Here is a 24,069-nt window from a genome sequence, read left to right as displayed (position 1 = left end):
TGCTCTCCAGGAGTCCCCTGGCCCATTCCAAACCCCATCACATTTTAGTTTTCTTTGCAGGGTTGCAAACAAGCAGGCTCCACAGACAGGGACTTCCACTCTTCGTTCTCTGTTGTCTTTAGGGGAGGGGTGGAGTGGGTCCTTAGTGTCCTTAGGGATCACCTATGTGGTATTTGAGTAGTGGCTGTTTTGCCTGTCTGCCTGGTCTCCAACTCAGCCTTCAAGCACTCCCTAGCCTCTTTCCTCGGGACCTGGCTGGGTTCTTGCCCTTCCAGGCTGGTCTCTCTGCTCTTCTAACAGAAGAAGATCTCCCCCATTGAGCACAAGGCCCACCACTCTGGCAACGCCACCCTTCCCTGCATTTCCAACCTACTCAACGGGTGCAGCCAGCAGCAGGAAGCCTAGAGTACTAAGGCTATTGGCTGTGGTCAACTAAGGACTCCTGGGGACTCCTAGCCTCCCCTCCACACCAGTCCTGAGCACCACACAGGCATTCACTTCTTCCCTCTGGGCTTGAGGGGCTGTTCTCTCTCCCAGCTTTGCTCCAGATACCCATCAAGCCAGGCTCTATGCCCCATACAGGGAAGCTCAATTTGGGTCTGGAAAGATCCAACTCACTAATTCAGGTGAGAGAATTTTGGCCAGGTTGAACTAAGTCCAATGTCAGGCATTAAAGCCAGTTAGGTTCTAGCCAGAGAGGGCCCAGGCCAAAAGGCATAGCCTGGCCCAGTATGGGTCACACCAAATCATCTCTGTCTGCAGAGGTGGGACCAAGACACGCAAAAAACAGCCTCAGGGCTGAGGTCAGGGCCCAGGAGAAGCATGACTGCCTTGGGGGAGGGAGGACATGCTGTCTGGGACAATCACAACCCCCAGTGCTGAGAGTCAGGCTCTTCCCTGCTGCCCAGGGCCCAGGGTGTACTCTCTAGACAGTGACAGGAAACTGTGGGCAGAGTAGGACGAGGGAGGCAGCCAGAAGGGCAAGGCCCCCAGGAATCTGATCTGATGAGAAGGAACTGCCACCCAATTCCCAAGTCTGATCCTACTGCTCCTCACATTATGGAACCAGCACTGACCTGTGCTTCCAACAGCTGTCCTGCCAATGGTCCTGGCCCTTCATCAGGTCTGGCCCACTCCCTTCTGCCTTGATCTTGGCCCCACTGCCGGTGGCTACCCTGGTCCTGAGACTCTACTCCTCACTACCTCTTTGCTTCCATCTGTGTTTGGTCCCCTGAACTCCTGCTCAGGCCAACCCCACCCCTCCAATTACCTGTGACTGCTGCTTGGGACATATCCTTTTTTTTTTTGTTTTTTTAATTGGAAAGTCAGATAGACAGAGAGGAGAGAGGAGGAGAGAAAACAGAGGAAGACCTTCCTTCTGCTGATTTATTCCCCAAGTGGCCACATCAGCCAGAGCTGCACCAATCTGAAGCCAGGAGCCAGGAGCCTCTTGTGGGTCTCCCATGCGGGCGCAGGGTCCCAAGGCTTTGGGCCATCCTCGACCACTTTCCCAGGCCACAAGCAGGGAGCTGGATGGGAAGTGGGGCCGCTGGGATTAGAACCAGCACTCATATGGGATCCCAGCACATGCAGGGTGAGGACTTTAACCATTAGGCTACCACGCTGGGCTGGGACCATATCCTTTATAAACACCATTCAGTGACCTGCAACTTTGGAGCAGTGTTTCAACTGCTTGACTAAGCAGGCTCCTCCCTTCTTCCAGCCTGAGAATGTCCACACCTCTCACTACAAACCCCAAGCCTGCCTTAAGATGCGCCCTCATCCCCTCCTAGCACACTCCTTCCACCATTGCTTCTAACAGAATGGGGCTGGGCAGTAAACGTTGTGGATGAAAACCAAAGGCCAGCAGCTTTCTTGTAAGAGTCAGGTTGCCTTGGAGCAGTTGAAAAGTCTGCTTCCTGGGCCCTAAGTGGTAGCCTAGCAGCTAAAGTCCTCGCCTTGAATGTGGAGGGATCCCATATGGGCGCCGGTCCTAATCCCGGCAGCCCAGCTTCCCATCCAGCTCCCTGCTTGTGGCCTGGGAAGGAAGTTGAAGATGGCCCAAAGCCTTGTGACCCTGTACCCACATGGGAGACCTGGAAGAGGCTCCTGGCTCCTGGACTCGGATAGATTGAGATCCAGCTGTTGTGGAGTAAATCATTGGACAGAAGATCTTCTCTGTCTCTCCTCCTAGCTACCTTCTAGGCAGCCATGGCTGCATATTTAGTACCTAGCAGAGCAGTGCCAGGACAGGGGAGGTGCTTGCGAAAGGTGTGTGGGTCTCCTCTTCCTGGCCTTGGCCTTCCCCCAGGGCAATTCCCTTATCCTTCCCAGAGACCTGCTTGGGGCTGCAATCCTCTCACCTACGTAGCAGACTTTTAAAACTAAATAAATTTAAATTTTGACAAAAGGAGGACCACTATGCTGTTTAAACCACTTGCCCCAGCTCTGCCTGCATGGTTCTACCCTCAGGCCACTTCTCCACTTCCTCTCCCATTCCAGAAACAAACTCAGTGGCTGGCTGTCTCCTCATCCCAGTCTGTGTGCATACAGCTTGGAAGCTCCGTGAGGGCAGGAATGGTGACAGGTTCATCTCTGCATACCTAGCACTGAGCCCAGTGCTTGGCACACAGAGGTGCCTTGACTATGAACAAGGGCTGGAAAAGCTGGTTTGGCAGTTAGCAGAGAAGGGCCTTGCCCTCCGTGAGTGGGGGGGGCAGGGCGGAAGACTCTTCCGCTGGGCTCTGTGTCCCACTAGGGTGGGTGGGGATGGTTTTGGAGGGGAACTGGGAAACTGGAGGACCCCCCTCTTCAACCAGACTTCAGCCTCAAAAGCTCCATCTGAATGTCTGCCTCTCTCACCCAAGTTCCCTGCTCTCCTAGTCACTCAGGCCAAAAGCCTGCAGTCATGTTTGGCTCCTTTTTCTCTCCGGGTTGCTATACTTTGAATTCATTGGAAGTAGCATCCTTGGCTCATACTGCACCTGCTTCACCTCACATCCACTGCTGAGACCCTGGCTGGAGCAGCAGATGCTTGGCTCCTGCCCCATGGTTAGATCTAGCAGAGAGAGCTCCCAGAAGGGGAGAACTCAGAACTCTTCGGCACCCTGCCAAGGTCTGCACAATGGTCTCCTGGTGCTTTAGGGACCCCCCACCCCTCTCCCCTGGCCTCTGGCTGCCTCGCTGGGGTGTGCATGATGATGCCTGTTCCCTCTGTGCTGTTATGGCTCCCTCTGTCCCCTTCAAGTCTCTGCTTCAATGTGTCTTTCTCCATGACAATGACTCTGCTTTGCTGATCGAAGTGTAACCCACAAGACTGATGTGCTTGAAAACCTGCTCTTGTGTTACTGGCTCCCTCACCACTGAGTCCCAAGTACCTAATGCGGTCCCTTGCACACAATACTGCTAAATAAAAGCAAGGGGTAGCCATTGTGAACTGAAGGGGCCAAACAGGGCCTTCATCTCCACCTACAAGTAAGCCCAGGACTTGTAGGGCATATGGTAACTGAAGGCCAAATCGAATGGCCTCTTCCATCCCTTCCTCCGAAAGTGGTTTCGCTCAGCAAGACCCCTGGCCTGGAAGAGGAGTGGCTGACAGGGTCTCCAGCCGCTGGGCAGGGCTGGGGAAAAGACGGCCAGGAAGACTGGGACAAAGTCCCTTGGCAGCTACAGTGTTCTGCAGGGTCTGGCGCTGGAACCCTCTGCTTAGCTGTCCATCAGGACCAAGGGCGCCTCACCGGGGTTGGGGTGGAGTTCTTCACTCCTGCCCTCTGTTGCCCTGCACTAGGGGAGCAGGCCCTGCCCATTTCTGACTCTACCTTTGCACCTGCCGGCTAGGCCTAGGGAGAGGAGCAGGTTGAACCAGACGCAGCGGGTCCAAGGCACAAAGAGGGTCCGGCCCATGGAGACCAGAGGAGGCGGCGGGTCCGTCTGAGTCCTCGCCCCCAGGCCACCCAACCCCCCTCCCGTGCCCTCGCCCCGGCCGCCCCCGGTTACCTGTGCGAGTCCTGGTCTCCCCCGGGGGACGCTCCCGCCGGCGCTCAATACGGGCGATTGGTGTCTTTGGGCCGCTTCAGCTGCACCTTGAGCCTCTTCATGCCGATCTGAAAGCCGTTCATGGCCTGAATGGCGGTCTGCGCGCTGGCTGGGTTGTCGAAGCTCACGAAGCCTGGCGAGACACGAGGGACGAGGGCCTGGGTTTCCACGGGGCCGCTCGTGGCGGGGAGTGGGCAGATGGTGGGAAGCAGGACGGGGCTCGAACCCCGCTCCGGCCCTGCCTCCAGCCCGGCGGGGCCACGTGCCGCGCCCGCCCCCCCTGCAGCCCACGTGCCGGGGCCCCACCTGGGCTGTGCGCAACCGCACCGCTCGCCCAGCGCCCACTCCCGCAGGCGGGGCGCCCCCCCTCCCCGGCCGGCCCCCGCCACCTCGGCCCTCTCCCTCGGCGGGAGAGGGCGCACACACCTGCGGGTGGAGTTTATTGGACACTGTCCTCCCTGACAGGAGGGGGCCTGGCAGCGGGAGGGCACTGGGTGCCGGCCTGGGGAGAGAGAGCAGTGCGAGGGGGCGGGAGGGGAGGCACCACCCAGACAACTTCTCCACCGCCACGTGAACCACCCCCCTTGCCAGTGCGGCTGGCCGTAGGGGGAGGACCAGAGGCGGGGGCCACCGCCCACCCCCGGGCTGTCCCAGATGTCCGTTTGGGGACACCGGGGTAAATCCAGACCCACTGCTTTGACCCACCACCTGGCATCCAGGGGTTACAGACATCTCTGAACAGAGAGAGTCTTTTTCCCCCCCCGGAGTAAGCACTGCACCAAATTACCTGATGGGTCTCCTGTGAGCCCCTCAAGAGATGTACAACTACTATAACAATTCACACCCTCAGGAAAAGTTAGCAGCCGGCCTCTGTGCACCTGGGGCTGTTGAATCTTTCCTTGCACGCAGACTCTGGGCCACAGCAAGTAGTTCCCAGACAGGGATAGCACCTGTTACAAAGTGAGTGCATCTCCATCCATATTTCCCCAAGCTGGCCCTAACAGGTGCTTCTGGAGCCAGAGGCGTTCTCCTAATTGGACTCCCCGAGGCTGGCTCAAGGCACATGAACAGAAAACTCTCCCTCCTGCCCCATGTTCTCTGGCAAAGAAACCTTCAGAGCTTGATTTACTCTAGTATTTCCTTGAATTTATCCAACCTTAGAGTCTCTCCTGCAGAAACAGATGAAACTCTACTGGGCGAGACACCCGCACTGTCTAAAGGATGTGCCTCAGCCAGAGTGCATGTCCCTGAGTGGCTACTGAATGTACAGTCAGATCTAGTGCAAACAAGAGGTTGTTCTCTTAGTTAGTCATGCATGGTACTCAGGGCACCTCTGCAACCTCTCCACTCCAAGAGAGCTACACCTGTTGATGGCTCATCACTCTCTGTATCCCACCCTCCCAGGCATGGCTTTGTTAGCTTCTTTTTCTCCTTCCTTCTTGGCTCATGCTGCACCCCACCACAGATGGGGGAAGGGGCGCAGGGATATGACTCCTATTTTTGCAAATATGAACACAGATGGAGCTGGTCAGGGCCAAGCCCAAAATAACAAAACCAACATCTGTATAAATCAGCATAGTCAAACACAAAGAAAAAAGCCAGGACTACCCACAGCTGGCACTCAACCTCCAGTTATCCTTTTGTCTCCTCCCCTCTGGGCTCAAGGGCCCTGCACCTACCTTGAATATCTGAAGACTAAAGTCCTTGGCAGAACTATGTGAACCACAAATCTGTTCATCCTGCCCCTGTCCCTGAGGGTAGTTGAACTAAAGCCTTTGCCCAGGCCAGGACAAGGGAGTCTGACAGCTGCGTTCTCAGCCAACAACCCCCTCACCTACTGGCGCTACTGGCTCCAGCTCTACCTCTGTGTCTAGACTTGGTGTCTCTTTTTGCAGGCAACAAAATGTGAGCAAAGCAGGGACAAGAGGTAGAGGTAGGAACAGCCACCGGGTGGGGGAGAGCAGAGAGAAGTTTCTGCAGGAGGGAAGAAGCCATCTTCCTGCAAGAGTTGAGTACTATCAGGAGCCCTGGGATTGGGAAGTCTTCCAGGTTCAAGGGAACTTTTCTTCCTCAACTGATATTGCTGGCTGGCTGGTAGGCAGGACAAGGGGGTATCACCCTGCAGTGTAGCAACTCTGAGTGCCAACACCAGACCCACAGTCCCAGAACTGTCCTGCTTCTCCCAGGGTTCCCTCCCCCATGGAAGGACCCTCCACCATGACCCTACTGGAAGCCTCTAGACGATTCCATGCATGCTTATAAAGAGTGCAGTCTTCTGAGGACTTCACGTGGAAAGAGAGCTGCTTATTTGGCAAAACTATCACAAGCCTTCAGGAACCATTGTCATTTCCTGAGTTTGTTCTGGCCAAGTCCCTCCCAAAAGCTTGGGAGGAAACTTCAAGCATCCCTAATGGTGGTGTTTGGGGGTTGCAGGGGGACAGCTTTTACAGTCCCATTTCACAAATGAGGATGCTGCCACTCGGAGGGCCCAGGGACTTGTATGGAGTCAGGTTTGCTACAAAAGGACCCTGGATGGGCCAGATGCAGAAGGCTCTGCTGTCAGAGTGGCTTAAGGAGGAAGAGTGGAGCTGGACCTCATGGCAGGAGTCCGTCCTCTTTTTTCAGGCTGGTAGATGCTCAGCATGAGTCAGAGTGGAAGGACAGAGGAGTCCTACAAAAGGTAGGGAAAAACCCTAGTTCTGGAGTGTGCAGTGGGTGACCAGCTCTTGGAGGTCTAAGGACAGTGCACAGGCAGGCGGAGGCGGTGCCTTTAAAACTGGCTGTCACCTGTCAAGGTGCCCAGACCCCATGGGGCTGGAGTGTGTTCTGGTCTTGCATACCCTAGCATTTGCTGAGCTCTCAGCATTTCCCTCCCTCATGACATCACATTGGAGCCTGACTTTAAAGAGTGAATGTTGCTGATTTCCAGTTTGCTGTTTTACCTGCACTTCTATAACTGCAAGGAGCCAGAGCAATCCAGGGATGGCTGTTGGTAAAATGGTCATAGACTTGCTTTTCTATATCCAAAGAGGAATGAGCTGCTGGGGCCGTGGACTTGTGAATGGCACCAAGAACTTGACTGCCTTGGGGAACATGCTTGGATTCTCAAGCTTTTGACTGTGCTGGAAAGTTCCCAAACTGGGAACTCCCTGACACACTGGGAGAGCTCCCAGAGACACTGTCTGCCCTCTACCACGCACGACCAAGCTGTGACGAGGGTTCCCTGAATAACCCAGGTCTCAGAATCAGGGCTCAACCTGAAGATGCTGTGCTTCTGGCAGACTCCAGTCTCAGACAAAAGATGGCTCTTGGGGACCTCAAGTCCTCAGGGACTTGGGAGTGGGTCTGGCCCCATTGGAGTGGGCTGATGGAAGGAGAAGAGGGACCACTGAGACCAGAGGGGAATTAAGAGGACATTTCAAGTCCCTGGATAGGATTATCATATTTTAGCAAATATGAACCAGGATGCCCAGCTAAATTTGATTTTCAGATTAATAAGGAATTGTTTGTTGGTATAAGCATACCCCAAAATCTGCATGAGCCCTATTGCATGTGGTGTTTGGGACATACTTACACTAACAAAAGTAAAACAAAGATTCATTGTGGACCTATAATTCACATTTAACTCGACATCCTGTATTCACCTGGATCTGCCCAAATCTTTGCACGCCTAACATGGTTCACTGGGACATCTCTTGAAAGCATGTTCCCAGTCCATTCCTCCCAGGTTAGGCCCTCCCACCACCCTCCATAACCTTCCCATCAATTGAATCATTGTGTGCATGGTCAAAGCCCTCCAGAACACATACCCTCCCAGCTCCTCATGGCCTGTCCTTTGCCCTTTCAGCCCATCCCCTGCTTGTCCACTCCATCCTCCCTGGCTGTGATGACCTCCCACCCACATCCTCTGCCTTCCCCAGTTCAATACCTGGCAGAATTCACTGCCGTGCAGCAGGTGCAAGTTTTATCTGAGCTCAGAACTTAGCTTCCTGGGTGGGAGAGGGCCGAATTTCCTCGAATCTCCTCAACAGCGCCTAGCTCTCGGAGTGGGGGCGGGGAGGGACAATACTGGAGGAGAGTTCTCTGCACAGCAGAGGGAAGGCAAAGAGTAGGAAAGTGAAGGGAGCAGGGTCAATAGGGCATGTGGAGGAAGGCGGCTCCAGCTCGCCAGCAAGGGGTGGGATCTCCTGTAAACTGCCCCAAGGTCGTGCTAGGCCAGGGCTGGGCCCGGGAGCCAGGGAGGAGAGGGGCTGCTGGGAGGACTAACATTTCGAGGCTCGGCTGCTCACGGTTCCTTTTCCTTTCCCTTGGATCAGAGCCTTTGGGCTGGAAGCGGAAACCCATTTTTCTCGGTGGGAGTTGGGAGCCAGGGGGGCGGGCAAGGGAGAGCGAGAAGCAAAAAGAGCGGAAGGATAGGAGAGCGGTGAGAGATGGAGGCGGGGCCGTCGGGAGCACCTGGGCGGCGGGGCGCAGTGTGCGGGAGCAGGTTAACCGCACTGGGCGCCAACGGCGCGGCGGGGCGGGGCGGTGCGAGCACCGCCCTGTCCGAAGTGAAGCTAATTGGTTTGTTATCTTTACCCACCAAAGCATTTACTTTGGTTAGTCGCCCGATCCACAAACACTTTCGAGGAGATGACATTACCGAAAGGGAGGAACATCTGCATCAGCTCAGCGTCCCCAAACTCCTGGGGCAGATGGTAGATGAACAGGTTACAGCCCTCGGGCCCTGCGGTGAGGGGAGGGGATGGGCAGGGAGGAGGGATGGCGGGGTGGGAGGGGGAGAGAGAGACAGAGGAGAGGTGAGCGAGTTAGGCAGCGCAGCAGGGAGGGCGGGGCGAGGTTAGGAGGAGGGGGGGTTTCATTCCAGACCCAAGGGCAAGCTTGGCTCTTGGCTCTGCTTGTGGAACCTCTCTGGGCCTCAGTGGACTTCGCAGCAAAATGACTGTAGCAGAGTCTGGCCGCGTGACCTGGAGTCAGGGAGGAACTCTGGCCTGCCAGCCCCAGCTCCAGCCATGGGGAAGCTGTCCAGCTACTGGGACTGATGCCTGGAGTGGCCGCAAGAACCCCCTTTCTCTCAGAGTCCCACCTGTCTGGCCCGCCCGCCCTGTCTGAACATTCCAGGTGGGTGCGGGACACCCCGAGTCTCATCATCGCAGCAAAGGTTCACTTTCTGACAACCAGAGACCTGCCACTGCTACAGCACAAGCTGTACCAGCTCTCTCCGGCGGGCATCTCCCAAGCACACTATCTGCAGTAATCCTTAAGCAACCTCGGGGGTTAACTACTACTGGCACTGCCCTGCCATGGGTGAGGAAACCGAGGCCCAGAGAGGTGAATCACCTGCCAAGAAACATGCAGCTGAATGGGGCAGAGGAACAGGATACCCACCCAGGCTGTCTGCTCCATAGTGTGTGCTTTTCTCTGTCTCACCCCATACCCCAAACACTGTGCAGATCTCTGAGTTTCTGCAATTACCAGAGAGCCAAAGACTTACATATTTCCCTTGAAAGGTTAAATGTTCAAAATGCTCTATTTGAACAATCTGAAATGGACTATTTTCTAAGATGCACACTCTATTTGAGTGATGCTGCTACCTTAACTAGGGCCTATCGCATGTGAAGTGGCCTGTGGCAACTCCAGTGATGGCAGACACAGCCTACAATGGGCATAGCAGGGAAACAGCCGTGTTTAGTGGAGCTGTGTGACTGACAGTGGAGGACCTGATGACAGACCAATGGGGAAACCTGGGCGTGAACTTGACAATGAAAACCTTAAAGCACTCCTGGGGGGTCCACTTGTCCGAGGCTATGGTCAGCTGTTCTGCCCTGTGATTTAGTTCTAAAACATGGCTGGCTCAGGAGTCTCTTCTCCTCTCCCCTCCTACCTCCATCCATCCTTCTCCACCCTTGCAGACCCACAGTCCTGACCACCAAAACCATCCACGGACTGCCTTGGTTTTTGGTTCCCACCCTTCTTCCTCCACTGGCTGCCAGGCACTCTGCTAGACAGTGTGTCCACAACCAGGCACAAGTGTGCTCTCCTCCCTGCTCTAGCTCTGGTGGATTCCCCTCTAGCCTTGCACCTGCTGTACCCTCCAGCCACACCCTATACTGTGCCCCTCCATGCCTCCCAGCTAGAGGATGACCCCCTTGGGGCAAACACAGCCCTAAGGCCCAAGGTCACTATTCCTGCCTGCCCACCTTCCATACTCTGGGGTAGTGGCTTTCTTCCTTGCCTTCTGGAGGTTTCCTTTGCAAGCCAATGGAGAACTCCCTAGGGAAAGGGGCATCTACTAACCCACTCCTGCCCCCTGGCCTGCCCTCTCTGCTCATGTTTGCTTTTAGCCCCACCACCTGCGGACAGCTGCCTCACTAGAGACCCTCACTCTAAGTTCAGGTACTGCAAGCTGCTTCCCCAGGATGTTGTGTCTGCGCCTCTTCCTGGTCAGGAACCCCTGTGCTCAGTCCCACCTGCACAAGGCGTTAGGCCAGGCCCCTGGGGCGACACTCCAGCCCCAGCCTGACTGTGGCCACACCCTGAATTAGTTCCTTTACTCCCGAGGCCTAGACTGGCAGCTCATTAGGGGTGTGAGAAATGGTGAACAGAGCTCCAGGCAGGGCCATGCTGCAGCCAGCACTGCGGGCAGCCTCCTCCCAGCTGCATGCGGGTGGTCTCTGCAGGCCGTTGTTACTTTCCAAGCTCCACTCAGAGACAAGGATCTGGCAGGAGGAACCTCCACAGCAACCAGCATGCCTTGATGTGCCAGCAGCTCCACAGAGAGACCGACTCCAGGCACACCTTTTCTCTCTGTACACCTGGCTCTGGCAGGACTCGCCCCGCTCCCCCCAAAACCACCAGCAGCCTGTCTGTCCTCAGGCTCAACATAGCCGTGGAAATATCCACACTGGGCGACCGCTGCCTGCCCCCGACCAGGCTGGCAGGCCTGCCCACTTCCCCCACTCCTCTCTTCCAGGCCCATTGCAGTTTTCCCAACCACTCACTCCCAGCACCCTCATCTTGCCTGCGTGTGCAGTATGGTTTCTGGGTTCTCATCCTGCCCTGGCCAATCCCTCGCTATTGGAGTGCGGTTCAGCATGTGCAATGCAACCAGGGAGAAGGAGAAGAACTAGGGGAGGCTCTCAGCCTCAAGGAGGGTCTACAGAGAGCAGTGGCCACTGGGGCCTGGCCTGGGTGGCAGGGCATGGGGTCAGAGAGAGGTGAAACTACTGGGAGATGGAAAAGGCAGGAGGCAGATGCCGGGGTGGAGAGGCAGTAGGTCATGAGGGTCCTGAGCTCCAGGCCAGCAGTAGGAGCCATCATGTGTGTTGGTTAGAGTGGCATTGGCCTGTCACTGCATTTTGTGCATGTATCTGCATGTGTGTGTATGTGTGTGTGTGTGTGTGTGTGTGTGTGTGTGTGTGTAGCAGAGTGAAGAGACCTTTGTGCCCACAGGGAGCTGACTGCGTTCTCAAGCCAGCAGGGCTTGTGGTTACAGCTCTCTGCTGAGTGACGAAAGCTTAGACTGGAGGAGACATGGGGCAGCCTGTCTGCCGCAGGGCATGACAGTAGAGGGCAGGCAGGCAGGGGCCAGCTGTGTACTGCCTAGGTCTCTGTAACCTGGCTGTCCTGGGTGTGGGGAGCTCTGGTGACATAGGATGCCTCCTGGAAGGTGTTAAGAGAGGCTGACGACGTGGTGAGGGAGTGGCTTGGACCTCAGACAGGTAGACTCAGCTTTTTACATGTGCCGATCCGAAAGCTGGGGGCTTGGGGTCACAATGGGAGGAGGAAGTGGCCCAGCTGGGAGTCCCACCAAGAGGATCTCCTCCAAACGGTCAGGGCTAGTCTGATGGAAGAGACTGGGATAAGGAGGTGCTCAAGGTCCTTCCCAGGGCTCACTTCATCCTAGGGCTAGGAATCATAGCAGGGGCTGGAGGTCAGGCACTTAGGGATCATAAGATCATAGGACAGGGCCTTGTTAGCTTCCTGCCTCTTGGGCTGGCTCTCTCTCTCTCTCTGCAGGCTCAAGGACCCTTGCCGAAGGTGAGCTCCTTTAGCAAGCTCCTGTCTCCCTGACTGAGGGCTGGAGTCCTTGGGAGTCCCTGCGACCCCAGCCCACCTACCTTGCCTCTCCTGTCCCATACACACTGGGGCTCCTGGAAGCAGTGTTCTGGAGCCTCCTGTGCCCTTGCCATGCCTTGGGAGCTCTACACATTTCTCCTGGTCACTTGGGGTCACCGCTTCAAGTAGCATGAACGACTTGACTTCCTCCATTCCCCTCCACCATAAGTCCCTCAACTCCTCCCATCTTCCCCACAGCCCAACTCTGCCCAGCAGGGTGTGTGTGTGTGGCGGGGGGAGTATTCTTGGATCTCACCCATCCCAGCACCTCACCTCAGTCTGTTCCTTCTCAATGCCCTCAGCTGTCAGGGCTGGAACCACAAAAATCCACCCCACTGCTCAAGTCTTGCCTTCTGGCTACCCTACCTGCTCCCCAGCAAGTCTGATAAAAAACCCCTAAAATACAAGCCCCTAGCTCCTCCCTGAGCCTGGACTGCAGCCTCTCTCTGGGTGCTGTTGCTATGCTGCTTGCAGGGCTTGCCGGGCAGGGAGCACACCTGGCCATCTCCGAATATTGATTCCCACAGCAAGGTCTGCGCACATTGAGCTGCGTCAGACCAGCAGCAAATGACAAGGCAAGTGGGAAACATGCCCTGTGCAAGACCCACCGCCAGCCCGGGGCCATTCGGTCCTGTTCTCTGCCCATTAGGTCTGCTGAGCTGTCCCCAAGGTGCGGTTTTCCCACCCCTGATGCCCCCACACAACATGCCAACATGACCACATCCAGCCAAAGGGAGCACCTATCTGGGGAGAGAAGGGGAGGAGGGACGGCATACCCACCTTCTCTCTGTTGCTGGGGAATCATCGGTGGTGGCTGAGGAAAAGCCTGGCTTATCTGACCATAGGCAGCAGGGTAGGCGGCTGCTGGGGAGCCAAAGAGAGACGGCGAAGAAGACGGCAGGGCAGAACGACAGCAACATGATGTGGAGAAAGACAGGCGAGCAGCAGGAAGAAAGAGAAATTTCAGTGTCAGCGGGGCAGCTGGCAGGTGTGTGCAAACCCAGCCACCTGAGATAAAGCCACTTCAGGCGGAAGTAGCAGTGTGACCGTTAGAATTGGCCATATGTGTGTGTACTCTTGTGGGTGTATGTTTGGGGGAAGGAGGCAGTCTTAATCTGGACAGTGGAGAGTCCACACGTAAGGGTACCACAAAATCAAGATGCTTTGAGTAAGATGGCACCACACCTTCTGGAACCCTCTAGAAGGTTCTTGTGCCTTTCATTCTGAGAGGTGCCCATGTTGGAGGTAGGGAGTCCCCCGAAGTGTGGACTCAGCCTCTAGGGGAACTGCAGGGTCATCTCTGGGGTCAGCAAACTGAACTGGACATGCCTGTTGGGTTGTGGACTCAGATGGAAAGAGTCAGAGATGGGACAGGAATGGCCAGAGCTCTTCTTGGCTTAGCCTGGCTCCTGGCACTGTAGGGATGGAGCGCAGAACTCAGGGGTCCAGCAGGTTAAAGAGCTTCCTCTGGACTCCTGATGAGCAAGGCACCCTCTAAGTCCCCACCCTGCCAGTAGCCCCATGTCTGGCTCTTTTAAGGCAGCAGAGGGCCCTGGCAGAGTTAGACAGTAGGTCCCAGGCTGACTCAGAGGACCGTGGTGTGTGGCCCAGGCCAGGGATGAAGATGGAGAAGCTGGGCTGATAGCCTGGCTGGGCCTACTGAGCCAGGGCTATCTGTTGGCCCCAGAGCTATCTCCTCACCCCTCCTCCCTCCTCCCTGCCTGTATTTGCTCAGGCTCATGTCTGATGCCTGTGAGATCTGCCCCTCTCCTAGGCTCCCTGATTTTTTCAAACCCTTGGCCTGTGGACTATACCAGGCAGCATGGCAGGTGTCAGCCACTAGCATTGCCCTGTTGCCTGGTGCTCCTGATAGTACAACAGGAGTTGACTGGCTATCTCATCCCAAGTTCTGCCCACCCATCACAACCAGGGCACCCTGCTGGTGTGGGATAGAAAGGTGTTTAATGTCTGCCCCGAGTGCCAGTGGGCTTCCTACCACTCCCTCCTCAACCCCATATAGTGCTGGGCCCAGATCTTGTTGGGCCCCGAGAGCTCTGGGCGTTGGCAAGATGAACGGAGCTGTATGAGAGCCGTGGGGACGCGTGGATACTAACGACCTGCATACTGCTGCACTCCGGCGTAGGCCTGCTGCAGGGGGTCCGCGGCGGTGGGGCTCTGTGCTGCAGGGGAGCCAAGGGGGTAGAGGTCAGCAATGGCCACCCAAACCTGCCACACACATCCCTCCGCGCTCCCCGAGACAATGCAATGTCTATACTGCCCATTCCAGCTAGTGTCCAGGGCATCTGAGACCATAGCCCTGAATGCCTGGGCCCTGCAGGCACCTGCTCCCCAGCCCTAGACCCTTAGCAGGGTAGAGAGTTGCCCACCCTGGTTGGGGGGTACAGGCTGCAGCTGGGCTAAGGGTAGGGACGAGGTATGGGTTCAGGTACAAGTCTGCTGCAGAGATGCCATAGAGGTTCAGCCATCAGCTGCTGGGTGGAGAGACTTGGGGGTGAGGAGGCGGTTTTGGCCTTGGAGAAGAACTGGGAAGGGGGACGAGGCCATCAGGAGGGTGGGTTCCTTCTGATTAATGCTCAGCACAAGCCTGGGGTACGGAGCAAAGGGACAGCCTGGAAAATCCTGTGGTCACTGTGGCAGCTTGTTCCTGCTCTTATGGAGGCACTGTCATTCCTAGGGCACCTGCGCAGGATACAGAGGCCTTCCCCTCCTGGCCATGGCTGATCCCCTTCCCAGCAGGCACTAGCCACACCAAGCTTGGCTCCCCAGCAGGCTGGGAGAAGGGCAGTGCCTATAGACACTGAGGAACCAGACGACTGAAGACCTGTCTCCCATTCTGAACCTGCAACTCTGTAAGGTCCTACTGCACAGTACCAAGGGAGGACCCTTGATATGACACTTCGGCAAGAAGCTCGGGGAAGCTGGCCTGCGGCACAGGGTGGGTTCACATCTCTCCTTTGCTGTCTCTGTAGGAGCTGTGAGTGGGACTGGCAGCGGATACCACTTCCAGTGACCAAGACAGGAAGAGTGACGTGGAGGCGGGCTGGCCTTGGAGGCCACGGACGTGGGAGGAGACAGATGCTCACACAGAGGGAGGATCCCCAGGATGCTTTGTGGGGGCGAACTCGGTAACACAGGCAGAAGCAAGACAACCATCTTGGCTCCTCTGCCTGTGCCCCCAGGTGAGCCACGCTGTGAATTCCCAAACTTCAGACTGGGAGCATTCCCAAACCTCTCTCCTGAGCTCTTGTCCCTGAGTCTCAGTAAAATTCCATTAGAAAAAAAAAAGTCCTGGGCCTCAGGGGGAGCCCAGGGAAAAGCCTTGAACTGAAGTCCCCAGAGACAGCAGATGGCATACCCCACAGGCACTAGGAACTGGGGTGCAGCAGGAAAGCTGGGTCTATGGAAGCTTGGCACAGAACAGAAGAGCTAAAGATGACTCAGGAGGCAGGCTTCATCCCGTCCCGGCCCAACACCCTGTCCCCAACCACCCCGTGGCAGAGACTAGAGCCAAGAGCTCCCAGCTGTGGCATACTTGGTGGTATGGTCTCTTCCTGCCTGCTGTTGCCTCTGCCAGTCAAGTCTGCCAGTCTCTAAATCCTTGGCCAAGGGAGGGGCCATGTCTGGCTTGTCCTCTTAGTCTTCCCAACTGCTCACCCTGCACGTATGGCAGCTTCATGCAGATTAGAAAAGGGCATCCCTTCCTTCCTTGTGGCACAGTTTGGTGCCCTCACACAAAACCAAACCTGCACAACTTCTGTGGCAGCCAGTCCCCACCTTCAGGCAGTGCTCAACACCTGATTAAGTCTAAGGAGTGCAACTTTAGGAATGAATGAACGTCTTAATGTTTGTGGAAGCCATTTCTTCAAGGGTGTTAGATGGCAGCCAAGGCCTTCCTGTGTGCTTCCCACATGCTCTTGATGAGTAAGAGGTGTGTAGAGAGGAGCTACCTGGGGCTAGGAAATGCAGAAGAGCAGTAGTGGGACCCTCTCTGCTTCTTTGCCTAACGACCTCATTAGTAACTGCCAAAGAGTGAGCATTTTGAAGGATCTCGCTCATTACAGCAGCTCCAAACTCCGCATCTGACGCTGGTAAATTAATTTTTTTAATGCACTGCTTTTCGCCTTTCCTTTCCTCTATCCCTCCCTCCTGCTCTGGCAGGGAATTGTTTATAGGATGTGGCAGATTGTTACAAATGGGGGAAAGGAACAGTTCCAAATTCCATAAGGGGAAAAGGCTCACAGATGCTGGTGCGGGTGGGGAAGGAACAGGTTTGTCAGGATTCTTAGATCCAGATGGGACCAGAGGCAAGGAGGAGCACAGAACACAGCCACCCAGATGTGCTGGGGATGGCATCTTCCAGCCCACAAGCCTGATTGGCAGAGTCTCTTCCACCTCTGGCTTGCCAAGCCTTGCCCTGCCACCCCTCCCAGACTGAAATTTTCAGCCTCAGACAACACTCTGAATTCTACTTCACTATCTGGATCTCTCTGGCCTCTTCTCTACGCTTTGCACCAGAGTGGGATCAAGGACAACTCCAAGTTCAGAGTCAGGAAATTCTCTATTTGCTTCCAGGACAAGACTTTTGGCCTCTATTGCCAGTGGGACTTTTGTATGTTACAGATGCCTGGGCCCACTGCAAAGGGAATTCTGACTCTAGATTTCTCTAGTTTTAGCCATCCTTACACTGGATTCGAATGGGCTCCCAGGTGGGGAGCATGTCATCACCCTCCTTGTTGATCTGCCTCAGGCTGGCTGTCTGCCCTCTCCTGCAAGTCCCTCTAGGCAACCCCCTCTCACAGGAGTGGGCTGCTTGTTCCTCCTCTCTTCTCCAGTCCTGCTCATCTGATATGAAGTCCTAAATTACCTCCTCCTCCCTGGGGGCTTCTTCTGCCCATAGAGTTCCCCCTTCATGTCAATCCTCTTCCATCTGGAGTCAGAATATTCAAACTTGATTGTCTCATTATTTTGTAGAAGTGGTTGGTGTTCTCTACCAGACCCAGACCTCTCAAGGGATGAACCTATGCCCCACCCTTCTTCCAGGGCCCTCCTTCCATGCAGTGCAGGCTGGGCCTTTACTGATGCTTGCAGAGGACCTCATCCTATCCCTTCCAGGAGCAGGATAGCACTCCTGTGCTATCCTCTTAACTACCACCCAGCTGGTCTGTTCTAGGGCTTTTGAGTCCTCCCTCCTCTCCCTCATATCAGTCCACCCTGCAGAGCAGAGAACTGTTTCAGACAGCTGCATACTCTTACCACCTGAGAAAAAGAGCCTTCATTTTCCTGTTTTGGATCCTGAAGCTGTCCAGGGTGCTGACCAGAGTTTTTTTCACACCAAGTGACCAGACTGATGGACTGCCCAGACTGCCAATCAATACACTCATCCAAAAAGAACTTTTTCCTACTCAACACTAAATCTGATTATTCTTTTGGCAACTACCTCTTGACTTCCTATAGGTCAGATTCATGTTCACTTAATGTGCAGTTACTAACCTCTCTATGTGGTTGCACAATTGCCTCCAGTCTCTTTCCCTCAAGGGAGCCCTACAATGAGATTCTTCCTCACTAATCAAAGCTTCAAGTAGATGGAATTTTGCTTCCTTCTTTCTCACCACAGGCTCCCTAAGATAGAGGAGGGAGCGGGCCGTCCCTGGCCACATTTGGGATTCCACCAAGGAACTGACAGAGTACACAGGTCCTGTTATAACATCAAGAGCCAGGACAGACTGGACAAGGAGTATGCTTACCTGGGTAGGGGTGGATACCATTGGCAAACACAGCTTCTGCAGCAGGTTGCCCATTGGCCTGTGGGGGAAGGCCGGTGAAGCCGTTCACCCCAATGGGGGACGGGATGCTAGGCACGGCTGGTGCAGTGATGCCCGGAGGGGTGCTGCCACCTGGTTCCAAGGGGGTGGAGGTGGGGAAGCAAGTAGAAGAGAGGTGAGGACGACCAGCCCATGGAGCTCCACCAGGCTGGCCCCAAGAACTGAGGCACAGACTTGGACCTCATATACCAGCTCAATCTTATCTGTGACTCATGTGTTGGCTTATCCCCCTAGATGGAGTGGCCTTACACATCCTGATTGCATTCATCCTTCAAGATGGAGTCCAAGTCCCTGCCCAAGAGGACTTTCTTGACCACTGAAGGCTCACCCCTAGACCTACTCTTGGCTTTTAACCACACTTGTCTTTCTTTAGGGTCATCTTCAGGGACTCTTGCTCATCTTAGCTAAGTCAGGACAGACAGTCTTTGTTTGTTCCAGGAGGGGGGGGTATCTGTGTCCTCTGAAAGAGGTCTGACTGTTCAAATGTAGGAAGGTTCAGTCCTGGTGTTTCCTTGCATTTCAGGAAAGTCTCTCTGAGGATGAGGACATGGGGCTGGTCCATCACCTTGGACACATACGTATCTCAGGCTGGGAATCAGAGCTGGGGTGTAATGTTTAAGTTGGGTCTGGAGATGGAACAATATGTTTTGTGGCTTTTAGCTGGGAAAAGAACAGCCTCTGGGTGTCAGGAAATCTGCTGCCATTGACTGGATGCAAATAGCCAAGGGGACCTAGTGAAAGAGAGCATAGAGTGCAAGGGCCAGTCCTTGGGTCCATCACATAGAGTTTCTCAGTGTTAATACTACTGTCACTCAGAGCTAGGGAACTCCTTAATGAAGCAGACCTGGGCAGTGTAGAGTCTCTAGTCTTTCCCCACTAGATAGAAGTAGGATTTCTCTCTCCTGTCCTAGATGTGACAAACAGAGTGGCCTCTGGACATTGACAAATAAACTGGTGTTGGAAGGAGGCCTAACTGTGCTGGTTAAAAATCAATAATTAAAAATTGCAAGTTATGGTGTTTTCCAACCCCAGTTTTTTTTAGCACTTGTGGTTGTGTGGCTGTCTTAGGATAATCTAGTAACCCTAAGGTTAGAAATAAATGAGAAAAGGGGCTCCTTCTGGGATTGGGTCAGGTTCTGGACATACCCTGGCATGCCCTAAAGAGAGATGTTGTCATGTCAATTTCTTCCTAGGTATCTATTAGAGATCAAGGTAAACTCTTTCCTGATAAGGTGAAGCCACTTGAGTGAAAGTCCCAGCACCCTGAAATCACACAATAGACTGCATAGGGCCCACATCTCACCTTCCCTTGGGCCCCCGTGTTTAGACCCTTTTTGAAACAAACTTTCAGAGAACAACCCGAATCCTGGTCTACTGGTAGCCAAAACTTGGGATCAAACTGGGCCTTGGCTACTCTCCCATCAGACCAGGCCCCAAGTTCTTGATATCTGTTGGCTCACCTGAGGTTGGGGTCATAGGTGCGGCCGCCAGGCCGTTCATGTTGAGGGCCGCCATCTGCTGCATCTGGGCGGCAGCGAAGGCAGCCATGGGGTTCAGGTAGCCCCCCTGAGCGACTGATGCCATGAGGGCCGCTTGCTGCTGCATCAGCTGGGGCAGAGGGAGTAGAAAAAATATCACGCGCTTCCAGAAGGAATCCCTCCCTGCTGGGTTGGGGGGGGCTCAGCTCCTAGAGACCAAACTCCCAGGCCCTGAGCCCCAGGGAGCCCAGACACCCAGCCACCACCTCTAGAGAGCCCCAGTGCCTGCCCTGGTCCTTATGGCATTTTAGAAAGCCAGTTACACTCAGAAGTAGCTGAGACTCTGGGACTCAGCACTGTTAAGGAAGAGAGGGGAACTGGATCTGCAGGTGCTGATCTTCCCCCGTGAACAAGGCCAGACACTCGTGGGGCTGTGACACCCAAGTGCCATAGGCATGTTGGGGCAGCCTCTGTCAGAATAACTTGGCATAGGTACCTGTCCAAAATGGCTTTAATCTACAGTCTGCTGGGCACACGTGCCTGGAACCATAGGTGTCCCCAATGTCACCAGGCTGAAAGGGGACAGGGAAGGCTTCTGAAAGTGGCCAAGGCTTTACACTTGTGAGGAGGGTGAGGTAAGTCAACATTCTTATGATCAACCTCAGTGCCACCCACAGCAGGGCTGTGGCACGAGCCAGAAGCTGCCTGGACAGTTGTGGCAGAGTAGGTTCTAATGACGGAGGAGGAGGACTATGGGAGAAGGGCTAGAGGGCATCCCTAGGACCTCTGCCAGGAATGACCAGAAGGCCTGAGGACACCTGCCCTGAGGTAGGGGCCGGGTTAGGGGCACCTGAACACCACCCGTGAACTGAGGGTTGCTCAGCCTTACCCATCTTGCTGCCCAGCTCAATAGCCTTCCCTCCAGTGCCTCCCTTAAGAAGCAGGATGGTGGCCCTCATGGCATAGCAGCAACTGCCCCCACTACAACTGGACCAGCCTTCTCCTACCCCTTCACACAAGGCCCCTGAGGAGGGAGTGAGTTCCAGAATCCACCCCCAGTCCTTGCCCCCACTTACTGCCTGGGCATAGGCGCCGTAGGCCCCAAACGGAATGGCCATGGGGTTGAACATGCCCATCTGGCCAGCCATCTGCTGCATCCGCCGCATCGTGCGCTCCTTGTCCGTGTCAGCAAACTTGACCACCAGGCTGGACGAAGCTCCCTACGGCCCCCGAGGTGGTGCGTGAGGCCCACCTGCCCCAGGATCTCTGGGCCCACCCTGCCTCTTCTGCAGGGAGGCGCCATGCAACAGGCGCATGGCGGCAGGCAACCATGAGGACTGGGAACCACCAGGACACAACCCCAGCGCGGTGGGCTTTTTCTATCTGGGAAATTCCAGGCCGGGTTCTCAAGGGGCCTGGGCCTCAGCACCCCGAGTCTGAGACGAGGGAGTAGAAGCTGAGCATTCTTGCATCAGGAGCCAGCTACGGGCAGGGCAGGGAGGGGTATGAAGGACGCTACCTGGTCCCGCCACAGGAACGCGCACTCACCGGCATGGTCTGGCTGCCGTGGAGCGCGTTGATGGCGGCCTGCGCCTCGGCGTGGGACGAGTACTTCACGAAGGCGCACCCTGTGGAAACACAACAGGCTGAGCCTCGCCTGGGTACCCGCAGCGCCGCCCATCAGAGCACAAGGGGTCAAGGTCCCCAAGGAGAGGAGAACGGATGAGACTTCTGGATCGGAAAAGAACAACGGAGACACCCAGTGACACCGCTCCTTCCAGTTCAGACTTGGAGCGCCTCGTGGTGGCCGGGCACTAGCTCACCCTAGCTCTCCCGAAGGCCCCACCCCAGAGGCCCCGCCCCGCGCACCCTTGCTGTTGCCGTCGGGCCCGCGAAGGATCGTGCACTCCTCGATGTTGCCGAAGGCCTCGAAGAGGCGGCGTACGTCGTCCTCGGACTGCTGCTTGTTGAGCATGCCCACGAAGAGTTTTCTATCTTCTAGAACAAAATTAGGAGATGCTTACCGGGGCCTGGGGCCGGGCAGCGCAGAGGCGGACCCGGGGGTGGGGGTGGGGTTGGGAGAGAGGGGGAATTGGGAAGAGAAGGGCACAGCTGGAATGGGTAGGGGAAACGCAATTGGGGGCTGGAGGAGAGGGAATAACTGGACGGAAGGCTGGGAGAGGGAGAGGCCAGGGGCCAAAGCAGGAACTGGAATTGGGTTGATAAGCTGGAGGGCAAGGGGCTGTAGCATGCAGGAGCCGGGTTGCAGCGACTCGGCCTCGGCCTCCGCCTGCGTGCATGGCGGGCACACAGGGCACTGGGCCTGTTGGGGGGCTTTTGGTCGCCTTGACTTTGCTTCCTCCTTCCTCCTAAATCCTCCTCAGCTGCCAGGTCTGTGCCCACTTCCCTCAGGCCTTTGCATATACTCCTTGTGCTCTCCCCTCCACTCCATGTCACTGTTGCTTCCTCTTTCATGGCTCAGTTGAAATGTGGTCTCCCCACCCCCATGTGTTCTGCCTCCCTTGCCTGTCCCTACAGCCAGGATCCAAAGACACCTTGCAGGTAGGTACAGATTGTAGCTGGCTGGCTCCCTTCCTTCACCCCTTCCACCAATCTGCTCCCTGGAGAAGCAGATCCAGCTTTACAGTGACCCTTGGGCCAGTTAGGGAAAACACAGTTTGAAAAAAGGCATGTTGAGGGCCATTCCATGGTCCCACCTTCTTTCTGTCTTACCAGGTTTTACCTTCATCTGGCCTTGCCTGTTGGTCCAGGCTGAGCATTCACCCTTGAGCACTCTGATGGTGCTTAGCCCCCAGGACCAGTGAGGAGGGTGGGAGTGGCAGGGGGCACTGGAGTGTGGATCTGGAACAGCTTGGGGAAGTGCCTGCAGAAGGGCCTTCTAGACACGTGCTAGTGCGTCAGCATGGTTTTCATTCCTCTCAGTGGCAGGTGGAGTTGGCTCTTCCCTCTGCGTGACTGCTCTAACAATTCCTGACCCAAATGAAGGCCGGTGGGAAAAGGAATCAGCTTCCACTCTTTGTGGGGGAACGGGGGTGTTTGCTCTGGGAGGGAAGCCAGTGTCATGCTGTTAGAGAACCCCCCCGAGGAAGCCACAAGGAAAGGAAGCCATAGATGGAAAGGAACTGTGGCCCCAGCTCACAGTCCACACTGATCACCCGATGTGGGAGCCGGAGAGTTCCCAGATAAGGCTGGCTCCCGGCTGATGGGACTTACACCTGGAGCCTGATGTCCTGGAGCAGACAGGCCTCCCACACTGGCCCTGTGACTCTCACCCTCCCAGTCCATGAATGGCTGTTTTAAACAGTTGGGGAGGGCTGAACTGGCATGCAGTCAGTAGTCACTAGGAGAGCATCTGGTCGTGACAGTACACAGTGGGCACTGGCTACATGTTTGTGGATTCCTAATGATGGACACATGGCCAAGGCCATCAAAGCCCCAGCACACGGCCACGTACATGTTCATGGTTTCTTGTGATCACAAGGGCACCCAGGACCCCACATCCTTCTGCACCCTGAGAGATTGGTTGCTCTTACCCTGAAGCCATTGCTCACCTGTCTACTCCATCAGGGGAGTTTCTGCAGCTGAGTGACTGTCCTGGGGCCTGGAGCAGAATCAAGGGTATGTCGATGACTCTCTATATTCCTTCCTAAGCTGCCCCAGGGTCCTCCAGCTCAGGAAGCCCTGACCTTGGCCAGTTGGTCCCTCAGCCCAGTAGCAGCCAGCACTGGGCTCCACTGTCAGGTGACACTGGGTCCTGACTCTTCCTGTGTCTTGCTGGGTTCTGTGCTTGGTTCCTGTCTCTAGTTGGGGTCAGCAGACACCAGCCTGGCCCTCCAGTCTAATGAGGCTTCAGCCAAACTCTGGGTCCTGCAGCCTGTGCCCAAATGCCCACTGCAGCCTTGGCTGCTTTCCAGGGCTCTGATACTCCTCCCCTCCCCTCCAGGGCTTCAGGCTCTGAGGTAGGGGGAACAGGGACTGGAAAAACAACCAGAAAAAGAGAGAGGGTGGATGGAGTGTAGTGCAGAGTGAGAGTGAGAATGGCTGGAGCCAGAGAGAGAGGGGAATTGGAAATGGGAGTAGGAGGATGTATGTGAGGAAAGGGGTTGATGGAAAGGGTGAGTGGAGGCGGGTAGAGGGGTGGAGCTTTTGTTCGAATTCAGGAGGCAGCAGTATCATTTTGCTAAAAGTGCAAGCTGGAGTACCTTCCCTGCAGGGATTGATACTCCTCTCCCATGAAACCCAGCGCGGCTCCTCCCACTCTCCCACTCCTTGGCACCTTTTTCAGATCCCGGTGAAATACGATTTCCACAGACTAAGAAGTTAAACCCCACCCCTTGCTTATCCCCGGCCCTCCTGCTTGAAGATTCTATTTCTTCCCAGGGCAAGAAAAGTGAAGGAAAGGGGCAGGCACCTCCTTCGCCTGCTGGAGCCTGATTTAAATGCTGGGCTGGCCGTCTCCTGCCTTCGCCTCTCCTGACGTCTGAGAGTGTTCCTTTATTATCATTACGACAGCTTTCTGATTGCATTAAAATTCATCCACACATGCCTTTCCTGCCAGCCGCTCTTTTGCCAGT

At 55.5% G+C, this 24,069-nt stretch overlaps 1 protein-coding gene across 2 annotated transcripts in view; it reads right to left on the bottom strand.

The window, feature by feature from the left end:
• The window catches only part of CELF4 (CUGBP Elav-like family member 4), a 189,034-nt gene that overhangs the window by 4,171 nt on the left and 160,794 nt on the right, over positions 1 to 24,069 (bottom strand). The window contains exons 3-11 of one of the 2 annotated variants that reach the window (XM_058676924.1): positions 21,344 to 21,469; positions 21,023 to 21,102; positions 20,551 to 20,694; positions 19,457 to 19,604; positions 17,919 to 18,068; positions 14,268 to 14,333; positions 12,934 to 13,017; positions 8,678 to 8,761; positions 3,997 to 4,168 (exon numbers count right to left, since the gene is read on the bottom strand). In XM_058676924.1, coding sequence (XP_058532907.1) covers positions 4,041 to 4,168; positions 8,678 to 8,761; positions 12,934 to 13,017; positions 14,268 to 14,333; positions 17,919 to 18,068; positions 19,457 to 19,604; positions 20,551 to 20,694; positions 21,023 to 21,102; positions 21,344 to 21,469 — 1,010 coding nt within the window. In that variant the 3' untranslated portion in view covers positions 3,997 to 4,040. The remainder of the gene's footprint in view (positions 1 to 3,996; positions 4,169 to 8,677; positions 8,762 to 12,933; positions 13,018 to 14,267; positions 14,334 to 17,918; positions 18,069 to 19,456; positions 19,605 to 20,550; positions 20,695 to 21,022; positions 21,103 to 21,343; positions 21,470 to 24,069) is intronic. The other variant, XM_058676925.1, reaches the window with a different exon arrangement.

Source organism: Ochotona princeps, chromosome 18 (assembly GCF_030435755.1).
Source record: "Ochotona princeps isolate mOchPri1 chromosome 18, mOchPri1.hap1, whole genome shotgun sequence".
Lineage (NCBI taxonomy): Eukaryota > Metazoa > Chordata > Mammalia > Lagomorpha > Ochotonidae > Ochotona > Ochotona princeps.
Note: the sequence above shows the minus strand (reverse complement) of the source record. Positions and strands in the feature narration are given on the sequence as shown.